This window comes from Micromys minutus, assembly GCF_963924665.1.
Source record: "Micromys minutus genome assembly, chromosome: 8".
Classification (NCBI taxonomy): Eukaryota; Metazoa; Chordata; class Mammalia; order Rodentia; family Muridae; genus Micromys; species Micromys minutus.
In genome coordinates this window covers 56668012-56683970 of record NC_137977.1, presented here as the reverse complement: position 1 = coordinate 56683970, position 15959 = coordinate 56668012, and the positions used below count along the sequence as shown (strand labels likewise).

General features: G+C 35.6%; 1 protein-coding gene across 1 annotated transcript in view; it reads left to right on the top strand.

Moving 5' to 3' along the window:
- The window catches only part of DCC (DCC netrin 1 receptor), a gene marked incomplete at both ends in the record, with an annotated part of 1062613 nt that overhangs the window by 362684 nt on the left and 683970 nt on the right, over nt 1-15959 (top strand). The window contains one exon of the mRNA XM_080920225.1: nt 15076-15396. Coding sequence (XP_080776351.1) covers nt 15076-15396 — 321 coding nt within the window. The remainder of the gene's footprint in view (nt 1-15075; nt 15397-15959) is intronic.

The window sequence follows — 15959 nt, the reverse complement described above, 5'->3', positions numbered from 1 at the left end:
CTATCCTCACTTAGGGCATTTCATCTATCCCTTGCCCTTTTAGTGCTGGGTGTCTCTCACATCCCACGTCTCTGGTCTCTGGTACCTCTGGAGGGCCCTCCCAGTGTCTTACCTACTGGAGTTGCCTGTTTCCATTCTTTCTGCTGGCCCTCAGTTCTTCATCTATTTTTCCCCTGCCTAATACCAGATCATGTTCCCCTTGAAAATTTCATATATACATATGTGTATGTACATATAAACATAGCTTAATTAGTTCCATTTAATGTTCTTATGTGCATATATTCAGTGATAACCACTTCTCTTAAATCCCATTAGAAAGCTCATTACTGCATTCAAAAAAAAAAAAAAAAAAAAAAAAAAAGCCTTTATCTCTCAGCATCCATTCCCTACCTGGAGGCTTTGTTTAGAATTAGGACTGGTGAAATCTGTTTCATGTGTGTTTTTGTCTCAACTGCTGTTAAGATTACACAGGTCTTGTTCAGGGAACCATGATGTTCAGATTTCATGGGTGCAGCTTCTCAGTCATATATGGAAGATTCCACCTAGTAGTCAGCATCCCGGTCTTCTGTTTATAAATCTCCCTTCTCTTTACTAGAACTTTGGGTATAGGTATTGTATTATAGATATAATGTGTGTGGACCTCTGATATAGTAACAAAATTAAGAGTCAGAAAGATAGTCTTCAAAGATATTTGGAAGTCAATCTCATTCACTGGGATGACTATACACTATTGACTTCTGCATCAGGTGTTTTCTAAAAAGAGCCTAATAAATACTATATTGCAAAATTGGAAATAAAAATAAAGAGGATGCGTGTGTACTGGTCCATTTCTTTTTCTTCCTATGAAATGAAAGGTTTTTAAATGAAATTCATATTCATACAGTAGCTTGTTTTCCTGTTCACAGGAAGTGGTCACTTGAAGATCCATTTTAAAATGACAACAGAAACCATATCATATATGAGTTCATAATTAATATAAGCAAATTTTAACCCAATATGTTTTCTACATGAAAGGCCATGATAGAAATCTTAGATGCTGATATTAGTGCTGGTTGTAGTGGAGTTTCAGACACATCTGCCTATCTCAAAGCTAAGAACCCTCTACGGTTGCCTAGTTGCCCACAGAAATCGATCCTTGTGTATGAAGTGGGAGAAGTCCCTTATGAAACAGGTTCAAGCCTTGCTCTTCCATCCTTTTTCATGGACAAAATTAAGAGTGTGCTTGGCACTTACATAACTTTCTCCCATGATTCAAGCATCAGTGTTCAGCCACTTTGCAGAGTGGCAGATTTATGAAGCACTTATTGGTCCATAGTCTCATATCCTTTGGCTTATCTTAGTTTGGTCCATTAGATTTTAGTTCACTTCCAGTTCAGTCAACAAGCATCTTCCAAGTCACCTGTGTGAAGTGGTCCAGTAAACACAGGCTTCTTTCCTATGGTAAAAGACTTCTGTTATTCTGTTAAGAAGGAGTCAACACTTAGGTGAATAAGAATGAGTCATTGTTTTCTCAGATGTAATTAAGCTCAGATGCAAAATCATGGAAATGTTAAATGTTCCAACGTTGAAAATGTGTACTCTCTTGAATATTGAAATTGTGAGTACCTGACAATGTTTTTCTTTATTAAATAAATAGACTTCTGAATTTGTATCATCCTTTAACATATTCATAGGCAGGGGATCTAGAACAATCTCAGCTTACACATGTCCTGATAACTGTATAGGAAAAACATTCTTTATCAAACAAGGTTTTCATAATAAATTATGAGAGCATTCACTCTGCCAATTAGCTTGAAATTAGCAAAAAGAAAAATGCAGAGTCAAATTTATTATGATTCATGCTCTAAGGTCAAACATCGAAAAATGGGACTTAATGAGATTGCAAAGTTTCTGTAAGGTTAAGGACACTGTCAAGAAACAAACGGCAGCCAACAGATTGTGAAAAGATCTTTACCAACCCCACATCAGATAGAGGTCTAATATTCAAGGTATACAAAGAACTCAAGAAGCTAGACACCAGAAAAATCAAACAATTCTATTAAAAATGGGGTACAGAGCTAAACAAAATGTTCTTAATTGAGGAATATCGAATGGCTGAGAAGCACCTAAGGAAGTGCTCTGGACATCCTTGGTCACCAGGGAAATGCAAATTAAAACAACCCTGAGATTCTACCTCACACCAGTCAGAATGGTTAAGATAAAAAATTCAGATGACAGCAGATGGTGGAGAGGAGAAAAAAGAACACTTCTCCACTGTTGGTGGGGTTGTAAACTGGAACAACCACTCTGGAAAGCAGTCTGGCGATTCCTCAGAAAATTGGACATAGTACTACCTGAAGACCCAGTTATTCCACCAACATTACTATTTCTAGGTTACATCTTGTTTTACATGTACTAATGCTCATTGTAACTAGTAACATTTTAATGCATACTCTCAAATCTTTAAAAAAAATCAAGTACTGACAAAAAGGTATTCATATACTTTTATGCAAAAATGCTGTTAAAATCTGTACATTTATCTCTGACTTTTAAAATAAAGTTCTTCAATTACAAAAAGATCCTGTGTTTCTGTATAATTCATCTCTGAATTGTTTGGCTCAGAATATTTTATGAAATCTACATTTCATGCTCAATTCTAATGTATGATTTAGCTCAATATGTCTGGCTATATACCTTCTTTTCCTTTCCTTATGCTTCATGAAAGCTCTCTTAAATAGTTGTCTGTGATCAGAACATCTAATACTTCTGAATGCCTTGCTCTCATGCAAAATGAAGTTTATTGTTTTTCTGATCAGTCCAACAATAGGTAAACTCCGATTTATCTTAAGTACAGCATTTTAATGCAGAAGAACACCACAGGGAAGATAATACCCATTGCATGCAGGACTCTACACAAACTTCATCAAATCCTTCTGCTGAACCATCGGCCAGAATGGGGTGCAAGCCAACCCCCACCTTTAGTTCACATTACAGAAGAGAATAAAGTTCCCTGCCTGCAATTGATTTTGATTACTGTCACTTATATCTGCATCATTCATTGTAATTTCCATGCAAAAGCAAGAGAACAATTTTTGTAATTTTTTGGCAAGAGATCAAAAGAATTAGAAAGAAATATTCAATAAAATTAGATCTATTTGATTATAATCCAAAGATCCTAACTTATTTCATGAATGTTTAATTTAAAATTCATAACAATTTGGGCTTTGAAATTATAATCCAGACAAAACCAACAGAATATAAGTGTGATCTGATAAAGAACAGTGTCTTTAGTGTTCCCAAGGTGCGTGATCTGCAGATCATATGGAGTAAAGAATGAGGTAGAAGAGAGCTGTAGAAGGGGAGTGAGTTGGAGGTGAAGCAGGGACACTAGGCAGCTGTCATGAGTGACAGAAACTAAGCATCCTTGGCAGAAGCATTATGGAAGTATTTACACTATATAGATATTATGTGTGACAATAAAGAAACCCAGGACATTTTCTGGTTTTGATTATTTTTTCATCTGAAAAGCTGTACATGAATTTTCGGTGAGGATTCAGGAAAATACACAGATTACCCTAAAAGGAATTAGAATTTTTCTATCCTTCAACAAGACCTGCTGTTTGTTATTTTGACTTTTACTAGTCCTGAATGGTGACACTCAGTAGATTTTTACTTTGCTTTGATTCTTAAAGATTATTATTATTATTATTATTATTATTATTATTATTATTATTATTATTATTATTAAAGACTATGCAAGAGAAATGCACAAATATCAAATAGAACACATTCATGAAAAGCAGCTGGACATAAACTTATCTAAAATTATTGAAAACCAGATTAAACAACTTTGGAATGTTAAGTGGCTTCTCTGTGGCATCATCTTCTACACAACCTTCTTCCTCTCTGAGACTGCATGTTACTAAGGCATCTTTTGAAAAGCTCACTGGGCTGTGGCATAGAGGGGTCTTATGGTGCCTTTTACATGAAGGAAATTTTTTAAAATTCTCATCATTTTAAAAATAATTTTATGTAAGCCAAACAAAGATAATTAAGGGTGCATTTGAAATAGCAGATGTATTAAATATCATAGAGGGTTCTTATGGTGATTTTACATGAAGGAAATTTAAAAAATTCTCATCATTTTAAAAACACTTTTATGTAAGCCAAACAAAGATAATTAAGGGTGCAGTTAAAATAGCAGGTATATTAAATATCATCAGTAATTATAATATATTTGACACAAAATACCTAGTCTGTACCATTTGTGAATCCCCTACAAATAAACTGTGGAATGCAGGAGACTGGACTACAGGAATATGGAAGGTTGGGTCAGCCATCCTAGACTAGTGACTCTTGGAAGGTTTGAGGAACCCTAATAGATACCAAAAATTACTAGGTGTCTGATCTTAAAAATTAATGAATGACTTTTTGTCAGAATATCACCTTTTTCCATAGTTCAGAGATCCCATGTTATCTCTAAAACCTTGAAAATTCAAGAGAATTAAGGAGAACAAGCAATGATGGCAACCCAAGGATTAGACACTCCTCATTATATACAGCATCACCTGGTCAACAGACTATAGTGCAAAGGGAGTGAGATTTGACCTTTTGTCTGCTTTTAATTGTAATGATGTATGCAGTTGGGAAGACTTATAAGAGTTTTTCTGTGCTTAGGTTTTCTCTCATGTAGATTACGTGTATAAGACATTCATCATTTAAATTCACACAGGTCATATGTAGGTATGATGCACACACAAAGTTCAGAAGATTCTTTGTCCTTTTAAGTATCCAAAGCATTTCATTCTCATAGCCTGGATCAAAATTCACTGAACAGACTACAAAGAGAGTGAAAAAAGCTTAACAAAACAAATAAACAAACAAACAAAAAAAAACAGAGGGGGATCTTTGAACAAATCTTAATCTCCTGGGTAGTAAAAGGTTCACTGGCTTCCAATGCCAAATCTTCTTTCCTCTTTGTTATCACCATGGGTTTGTCATCTTTGAAGTCACCATGGTCTTAGCAGAAATATAGCATTTTTTTTCTGCCCGGAAAAGATATAGTAAATATCAAACAAAATGAGTGACAGTATTTTAATGAAAGCTTTTGGCCTCCATTTTTTGAGAAAATTAGACTTGTTATAATACAAATATTTTATTTATTTATTTAGATTACTTACATCAGACACCATGCCACAGTGTCAGCCTCAAGTTTTGTGGAATTTTTAAGGTCGTACCTGGATATGTCGGACTGTTAAGGAATTAATCCTTTCTGTTTGTCATAAAAGTTTCCATGAAATGAATAGTTCATTTCTCATGAAGCATGATAGACCAGCCCATGCTTTGTCAGCAGCATGACCTCTGCAGTCTTTTATTTTCAAGAGGAAAAGATCAGGCTCTATATTATGGGTAATGTGGTGGGTCCTGGGTCCCTTGGTACCTCCATTAACTACATGTCTTTGTGATCTTATTTTAGACCATAAAAAATATAGCACAGATTTACTGTGGAGTAAATCACTTCATAGAATAAATTTCTATTTATATTTGAGGGTAGTATCTCTACAAGTAGTAAAAGTGATAGATAATGTTTTCTGGGACAGTGATGATATATAACTGTTTATATTCTAACATTTTAGACTCTGTTCCTTGTTTTATTGATGACTCAATTGATTACTATACTTCAGTGCACACATAGAAGTTTAGGAAAGAACAGATCCACTATTAATTTCATATAAATTGTATAACTGTCTCTGGTGATTTTCTTAGAGATATTGCAGACGCCTTTTTTGATCAGTTACTGAATATTAAAACATGAATTCTACCTACCCAATGAGTACTATATCTGGCCATTTCTTACTATTTCCACTGCAATAGGACCAAATCCTAACATCTCACTTCTGTACTTGAAATAATCACTTTACCAATCTCTTTGCTCCTCAACACACCATTTTGAATTTTTAACAAAAAGTTTGTTTTAAACACAATTCTGTACCTGTTGTGTTTGGGGGGCGGGTAATTCCCTCTTGAGAGCATCTGTTTGGTCTGTTGGAAGATGTAATGCAGGATGCCTGAACTCTACCAATAGCACTTTTCCCGATAAAGAATCAAAAATGTCTCTATACATCGTCAAATTCACTTTTGGGAAGGAAACCAATCCCCATTCAAAGTTGCTATGAGATGTAAGCTAAAGATTTGGGTCTCTTCTCTCTTGCTTTTGGTGATCCTTCATTTTGGTTAGGTCTAGGATGGAGTCCCCATGAGATTCTTCCTTTCCATGTTACCATGTTAATTGGTATTGCCTGTGTTCAGGTCTTATTTAGGCAGCCATATTGATGAGACTGCATGAATGTACCATCTCTGACATTTCTAGGAAAGGAGCTTCACCATTAATGCCCTGTTCCTCTAGCCCTTATAATCTTCCACTAAGACCCTGCTGCTTAGAAGCAGGAGTTGTGTTGTAGGTGTATCAGGTGGGGCTGAATACTGCACTCTCATTTGTTTTGTTTTGTTTTGTTTTTTTTGTTTGTTTGTTTTACTCTCTGCTATAAGAAGATGGGTCCCCCCCAAAAATAAAATCCAATGCTAAGTGGTCAGTCCTGAAATAATATGCATAAGAGTAATCTGATACAGACCAAGAAGGTTGTATTTATATGTTTTAAAGAAAATATATATGTAGCAGCATATTTGAAAAATAGAGGCCATGGATGTGAGAGCAGCAGAGAAAGGGTTGGAAGCAAGAAGTGGGAGAAGAAATGGCCTAATTATATTCTCATTCCAAAACTAGTAACTCTTAAAAGCAAACAGGAAAGTAAAAGAACTAATTTTAGCATTCCAGTCATCAGATCTTCACCCATAAAATGCCATTCCTCCTACTGTGAGATGGGCTAGTGAGGGACTAAAACAGGAGAGGAACCTAACTTGCATTTTACCACATGGGGGGGGGGGAGTTCAAACACAGGACAGATTAAGCAGCACATCAAAGTTTCTCTTTTAAGTGTTAATTTTGCATGGGACTGGGAAATGATAACCTAGATGTCAGGCTGTGTTACCTGTTGAACAGAAAGAAAAAGAAATCCATTATAATTTCTCCAGTATCACACAGCAAACATCAAGCTGAGACTTAAGAAATTTATCCCTTGAAGCAGAAAAGGGCTGGGAAAGTTACTTGCCACCCCAATGTGGCTCTTAGCATATTTCTCCACCATTGGATTTAGCCAGAGGACACTCTGAGAGTTGCCTCGGGCACACGTTTTGCCCTATGGAAACCTCAGATCTGCACAAAGCTTCCTCTCCTTGCAGAAGATACCATGTGCCCTGAATTTCTGATGCAGAACCTCTGGTGGGTTGACTGAGAGATTTTGCCAGGGCTGTTGCTTTTGAACTGCACATCTTATGTTTCTATTTCCGAAATTTGTTCTTGTCTTGTAAAGGGAGAAAAGTAGGACCCACCATGTGAAGAGCAAATCGGGTTCAGCAACCTTTCTGAGAGATAATTTGGTCTTATGGCATGATGTCAGTATATGACCTGACACTGAAATCACTCCCTGGTTTACTCATGGTAGCATCCCACCTATCCAGTCTTCTTTATGGCTCTTGGACCTCTATGTTGGATAAAGTGAACCCATATGCTGCTTGTTTACTTTCATTATGTGCTCAGAAAAGAAACATATAGAAGACAGACTGACCAGATAAAATAGAGTATCCCAAGATCTAGTTAAATTTGAGAGTCTCGGGTAGGTTATATAGATCTCTTGTGCTATGTAACGAAAGCTCACTGTTAAAAACAGACACACTTTGGGACTGAAAAGATGGCTCATTTTTAAAAGCATTCACTTCTAATCTAGAGAACCCAGATTTGATTCTCAGTATTCCCCAAGAGTTCACAACCATTTTGATTTATTCTTTTATTTCTTGAAGTTCTTAAAGGCTTTTTTATTTATTTGTTTGCTTGCTTGATAGCTTGCTTACATATGTAGAAAGACTAGCATGGTATTTTTCACTAGGCAGATGGTCTTTAAAAAATACATCCAAGTACCCTTAGTCCATTTTTTTTTCATCTTTTTCTTTTTTTAAACCAAACTGGAAAAAGATAAGCAAGGTAGAACAGCTTGTTCTACCAGAAATATAATATTTTAGATCATAGCAGTTTTTTTAACAACTTTATTTTACAAAACAAAGATAAATGTACAGATTTTAAGCATTGTTTGCATAAAATTATACAATACATTTTTGTCAGTACTTTTTTTCAGATTTTAAAATAATTTTTACATAAAACTGTATGAATATATATTTTTAGCCAGTACTTGATTTTTTAAAGGTTTGATAGTATGCATTGAAAACTTAATAGTTACAATGAGCATAAAGTAAATGTAAAACAAAATGTAACATGGAAATAGTCAAAGTTTTCTTGTTGTATAGAGATTTTTTTGTTTTGTTTTGTTTTGTTTTCTTTATTTCTTGGACTTCATACAGTCTGTGAATTGGCCCAATTATTATATATATTACATATGCACATATCTATTACATATACACATGTGTAGGTATATATACATACATATTACACACATATGCATATATATGTATATACGCATGTGTGTGTATGTTTGTGTGTGTTAATTTACCTGGGAGTACACTGAAAGTACTACAAAATATAGGTTGCTTGGCAACCCCTTTATTATTGTTGATTGACAGGTCTTTGCACTGTCTATGATGATAGTTTTAGAATGTTCCCTATTGGTATTAATTTTGTTAGTATAAAACCTATTCCAAACTTTATATTTTTATCTACTGAATACCATAATATTCATGTGTGATATATATATATATATATATATATATATATATATATATATATATATATATATATATATATATGTTTAGTTCTGTTGATTCCTTTTGTTGTTGCTGTTGTTTTTGTCATAGATTTTTATCCCCATGCCTGATTCTTAGCTAACTAAAGACCCATGTTACTATGCCACATTCATGATGTCTGGGTTCCCAAAAAAGGTTATATCTCTCACAAAATTATTTTAATTTCCTTCACTATAGATTTCTTTGTCTAAAGGAGGGGTGATAGTACCAGGGTTATCTGGCTCAGTTCTGAGGATTTGGACACCGTCAAAACCTCTGGGCATCTTAAAGTGTATGTGATTTGAAATAGATGAAATTATGCAAAGCAGTTCTGTGGGGATTTGTGTGACATTTTCTAATCTCTGGCACTTTGAGAAACTTCATTTCACGTCTCTGCTGCTTTCCATCAATTTGTCTTTTACCTTGCTCGCTCTTGACTACAAACTTTCACACTGTGGACTCAGAACGAGATTTCTGATTCTACCGGGAATGATTTTTCACACTCAACAATATTTGATATTGCAGATAAAATGTCATACCACCATTTTAGGTTAGCCCGCCTATGTGACTCACTGGGATTTGATATAAGCAAGAGTATGACAGCGTAAAGAGATCACACACAGAGACATAAACTACAAAAACAATTTGAACCCTGAATTATTTAGGAGAATTTCTAAAAAAAAGAAAAAAAAAAGGTTTAAATACAATTTCCACCTCTAGTTAACTCAATATAACTTGAAAGTCCTTGTCATTTTTATCAATATTTTCTTGTTGCAAATAATATCCTAAAAATATGGAGGAATAATTTGTTTTTGCTCACAGTTCAGAGGAATTTATAATCTGACATGGGGGATAAGGAGGCATGGTGGCAATAGCGCCAAGTTTGTCTTGGTTTGTCACATGTTGTTAAGCAAGCAACAGATGGTTGGAGATGTAACTGCATATCTGATTTTCTGATGACCCCTCTCATTGTAGTCAGTCTGGTCCCCTGGTCTAAAGGATATACCCAACCATATACCAAATTGACTTTACCAAATTCTGTCCATTCCTCCAATTTACTCTCAAAGACATGTCTATAGGTTTTTTTCTCCTTGTGACTATAAATCCTGACAAGTTAATTAGAAAAAGTATCAAAACTGTGTTTCTTCTGATTTTATTTTTCTATTTGACAAAACTAAAATAAGTGATGGCATTTCTCCTTAGGATCACCTTTGAAGTATTTATTATGTGCTCAAGATATCCCTTAGGCAGAACACCTTACAAAGGTGAAGCGTATGGATGATAGAGGGACTCATCAGTTTTGTGTGTGTGTGTGTGTGTGTGTGTGTGTGTGTATATATATATATATATATCTTTTACTTATGTTTTTACTAAAGATTTACTCAAGTCAACATTGGAAAGGACCAAAGGTACAGACCCATGTTTATGTAATACCTTCATTTATGAGCCCTACTTTTACATCACTCCTGGCCCTCCCTCTCCCTAACTCCTATTTTCTCCCCACCTTCAAAATTCACAATATCTTCTTAATTATTATGTTACATGTATACCCATGTACACATAGCCATATAACATACTGATTCCACTTATCAGTGCTCATATGCACATATGTCCACAGCTGTGCACTAGGAATTTGACAAACTATGCAGTAACTTGTTTCTGGAAGAATCTTGAAATGGAAACCTAAGGGCTCTTTGGAAAGTCAGTTGGATGTTGTTTTGCTGTGGCAAACACATGGAGGAAAATCTTGTTAAAGTGGACATATGTGTGAAAGACTAAGGTAGACTCATGAATGAACGTTTCTCTGAAGCAGAAACTGGAGAGAAGATGTTATGCTAAAGCAAGAGCATGAAAGGACATGTTATGAAGGATGCTTTACTAACAACACTCATGTTTAAGTCTACCTTACACTGCATGGTTGAGCTGCATTTGTCAGGACACCATAGAGAGAAACACACTGAAACAAAATGTCTGATGGTGTACTGTAGTTTGTGGCCACTTCCTAGGATTTGGGCTGATTGGATGAACATGCTATGTCAAGACCCGTATATCAAGAGCCATGCTGAGGCAAGTCTCATGGAGGACATGTCATGTTTGGAGAATTTAAATAGGACTGGACAAACAGTACCAGAGACAGAGCTTAGCTTGCTGGTACAGCTAGCTGTGAAAAGCTTCTGGGTCTCAGATCTTAGCTGATCTTTACTTCCCTGAGAGAGGCACAGCCAAGAACTTCTCCTGGTGTACCTGTTGATTCCTCCTGCTGACTTGTGCCAAGGCTGAGTCTTGGCTGTCTCTGTTAGGTCAGGTCACCTCTGTCACTAACCCAACTCAAACCTAGCTGGACTGCTGGTAGATCCATAAAGTGTCTAGTAGCAGGTCGAGCTGACACTGCTTACTTGTAAATTGAACTGCCAATTTCTAGACAACACAGATGGGAGTTGCTTCAAAGAACCTTTCTAAACAGGCCCACTTCCCCTTATTCTATTTATTTTTTACTATCTCTAGTGAGTGGTGAGCTACAACACAGAATAAAATTTTTAAGAATGATCATTAAGAAATAAGGTTTGAAATAATTAAAGTTAAAGAATTTGGTTCTTGGCAATTGCCTGCTTCTTATAGATTAATTTGTAAGGGTGAGATCATGTGGAATTTTCCCTTCTTCCATTGGTGTCAGATAATTATTATGCATGTTCATGCAATCATAGAATTAATATTTCTTGGGTACATTTTCCCGATTATACCGAGGAGAAACGATAACGCAGCAGACATACTAGGTCCCTGGCTCTTGTCATCTTTCCGCTGCACTGTCCTGTGATTAATTTTCCGTGTCTTTGGTGGAACAGTTGAGTGACAGATGTACCAGATGTGGCTGGGCACCTCATAGTCACTTCATTCCATATTCTGGGTAGTTGTGCCTCTCTGTGCTTGTCTCCACCCATTGCACAAATAAAAGCTGAAACTGCACTGATATGTAGGTCTAGTGAAATCTATTTAGAATACAGTTGGACATCATGCTGATTTAGAAAAATGATAGTAGAGACTCCTTGTAGGTTTATGACCTCTCAAAGCACTATGCATAGTGGGCTAATACTAAAGCACCAGGCATGATTTCCCTCCCATTGAGAAGTCCTTAGCTTTAAATAGGTAGCTGTTGGTTATTAAGATATTAGTGACAGTCTATTTTGGAGACCTTGCTAAGGCCAGTCATTGTTATGGTTCTCAGCTTTATTGTTTCTCTTCCTTGGCACCTTGTACAGTACCTTCTGATACAATGAGAGCCAGGGCTTAGGGATGAAGCTTTTAGATCAGCTCCAGGTCCAATTTCTATGGTGTCTTCAAGAATAGTATTACATTGAAGAAGTCAATTATATTAGTCACTTTTTGACTTCTGTGATAAAATACCATGACTATAGGTAATTTCCATTTGCAAATGTTTATTTTGACTTACAGTTCTAGAGGGATAAGAATCTATTGTGGCAGGCAACCACAGTGGAAAGCGTTAGACAGGAAAGTAAGCTGAGAAGCTGAGAAGTCCCATTATACTTCAAAGACAAAGCAGAGGAGCAAATTAGAAGTAGGGTGAGGCTGTAGGCATTCAGTGCCCACCTCCAGTGACATTTTTTCTTGCAAGATCATACCTCCTAAAGCGCCCCAGACAATACCATCAGAAATAGACAAAGTGTAAATACCAGAGGCTACGAGAGACATTTTTCATATAAATCATCACAGCTAACAAGATAAATAGATATGGCTCATACTGTTTTTAAAGACCTTTATCTTTGACTCCAAACAACAACATGAGAAATGATAGGTTTTCATGCCTGGGACTGGTGATTTCATTAGATAGCTCATGCCTCTTAATGGGAACACTACTATCCATATGGCATAACTCCATTAATATGCATATATGTAGACATATATATGTATACTCATATATATATAATTTATTTAATGTTCATTTACAAAATACTGTGTTTTCCTCTCCATCCTATTGACTATCTCTCCAGTTAAAACCACTGCATATCCCATTTTGGGAACTTGTTAAGACAAAAATGAGAACTGCTAATCTACATTAAAACCAGTAATTGATACATTAATAGATTATTTCTTAGACATGTGAAGTACCTTCTCTAGGGTCAGAGACAGCCCGAGCATCATGTATGCTGAAACATTGACATTAAAGTAATTTGTCATTACTCAAATATCTCCTTTCTCTTTGGGTCTGTCTTTTCTAAAATATTAAGTAAGGCAGGCTCCTGAAAGCAAAGAGCCTTCATAATTGCAAAGCCATATATTTAAAGGATAATTGTTATAAGGAGTAGAAAAAAGCTCAAATTACCAACAAGCAGCAAGGGTAATAGTGTTACAGAAAAATTAATCTTTACTTAACTTCTCTAAACCATGTAGTCACGGCACTGAAAACTGTTATAACCTCCTGTTTCAGAGTAAAGAGATTATTTATTTGTGATAATGGGCACAATATGCTCATTAACATGCTGTCATAAGCAGCTGTGCTAAATGTATTATGTGCTCTGTGACATAAATAATGCACTCAGCATGAGATTGTGTTTAAAATATAGGCCCCGGGTAGAACAAAAACGCAATAAATGTATTTTTTTTAAATATAGTTGCCTAGTCTTCATTCTAAATTTATTTTTCCTGTTTTAATGCTACTTAAATGGAAATTGTGGACATGATTGTGATGGAACATCTTGACATCCAATAACATTAGAACTCTTGTATGCTTTCCTACCCTTGGTGCAACTACAATCAGGTATTTGCAGGAAACTGCTTTCTTCTTATAAATTAGAGGCAATTGGCTTAGAAACTTTCTATATCACACTAGAATTAATAGGTTCCCCTGATAGATATCCTTGTTTCATTCTTTTGTCAAACCCATCTATTGCCATGAGTACTTCCACTTTCATGTGAAGTTCTTAAGGCATACAATGACATTTACGAGTGCACATATTTAGGGCATATAGACAGGACAAGAAGCCAGAGAATCAGATTGTCAATGTGAGGTACTTTGCACTAGAGAAACAGACTGCTTTTCTCTGAGCTGGATACACATATGTTGATCGTTAGTTAGCACTGACAGGATTAGATCAATTAGATCAGAGATATCAGACTCCTTTATCTTTATCATTCCTTTATTCCTATCATTTTTGTCATCAATATGAGTTTGAGCAAGATTCTAGATGTTTCTTTTGGGTAAGTGGCCTGGTAGCGTGAAGTTAACATCTGATCAGAAGTGACACAGTTCCCAGGGCATGCCTCAGACTTGAGATCTAGCTTTAGAAATGCTGGGTGGGTGACCTGGGAACTCAGGGGGGAAAACTGCTGCAGGACCCATGTCTTCCTTGAAAGTCAGGAATGATTCTGACCATAAGAGTCAACTTGGGTCAACTCATGATGATCATATTGATTACATGAATTAAGATGACTGCCATTTAAATCACAGAAAGCTGGTAAGTTTTCCCAAAACCACCAACATTATTCCTCTAGCAGAGATATTAAAAATGCTAAAGAATCTCTAGTTGTCATCATGAGAAAAAGGAAAGCTACAGATTGATTTATGGTATTCTTTTTATAAAATTAAATGTAGCCTTAAATGAATAAAGGGAAACTTGTATGAAATTGGTCATCACATTTCTTTTTTTATGCAGAGTGATTCGGGAGAAAGTGGGATAAAACAGTGGCCAGTTAGAAAGAAAACATTAGGAGATACTGTAAAAATGTTAGCCTTGGAGACTGTCAAAACTGAAAATGTCTTGACTTGAATGACTCAGGTGCACAGGTCTTGAAACTATCAGTCATAGTACTAATAAATACTATACCAAAATGCAGGTAATGAAATTAATCAAGTCCACCATATTTTATCTATCACACTATTGTCGGGTTAGACTTAAAAATCGTCTGGTTTTATGTGAAAATACTAATTACTGCTGTCTAAAATATTTAAGTAATGAATGATGTAGTAGAATTCTTATCTACAGCTTATGAATTATTATCTCTTCTAGTACTATTTCCAGAGCTAGTTGCTTCATTAATTGGTGATCACATAAGTTTCTGTCTTACATTTAACACATAATTCCTGCTCTTAAATTTATCTATAATTGGAGGGGAAAAAAAAGAAAACCAATTGCTTTTAGAAAAACAAGACTTGTGAAGAAACATTGGGGAAACTGAACATGCAACTTCTCAGATTGCATGGATTTAGTTCTTTGTGCTTTCTTCTTCCAGGTTTCCAAATTAAACCTTTCACATCACTTCATTTTGTGACTGAACCTTCTGATGCTGTCACCATGCGGGGAGGAAATGTTCTGCTCAACTGTTCAGCAGAGTCTGACCGTGGAGTTCCAGTCATCAAGTGGAAGAAAGACGGCCTTATCCTAGCCTTGAGCACGGATGAAAGAAAGCAGCAACTTCCTAATGGGTCTCTGTTGATACAAAACATACTTCATTCCAGACACCATAAGCCAGATGAAGGACTTTACCAATGTGAGGCATCCTTAGGAGATTCTGGCTCAATTATTAGTCGGACAGCAAAAGTTACAGTAGCAGGTATGTAGATATTTTCTTCTCTCCCACTTCTTTTATCTTTTGTATCCTTAGTAGGAATGAGAAATAATCCTTGTAAAAGCAGTGTGCATTTAAGAATTATTACTTTTAATTAGAACAGTTACAATCTATAAGCTGCAGTGTGGTCATCTGCAATTATATCAAGCTAACTTTGCATACGTTTTGTGTAGTGAGAACATTTGAAATTACTCTTTTAGCAATGGCAAAGCAATTTCAAATCACGGTTTTAAGTATGGTCACTATGCTGAGTCATTAATCTAAAATATGTATGTTTCTTCTTCAAATTACTATGTTGTACAACTGGAACCCCTGACCCCATTCATACCTCATCAAGCCTCTTGTGATTATCATTCTTCTTTCTGTGAGTTTAATAATTTAGATTCCACATATAAGTAAAAAATAAGTAGCATTTATCTTTTCATCTTTTAACTTATTTTTCTTAGCATAATATGTTCCAGGTTCAACAAGTTGCCTAAAGTAACAAAATTCTTTTATTCTTTGGATTTATGCAGTTCTTCATGTATCTCACGTCTTCTGATGGTCAT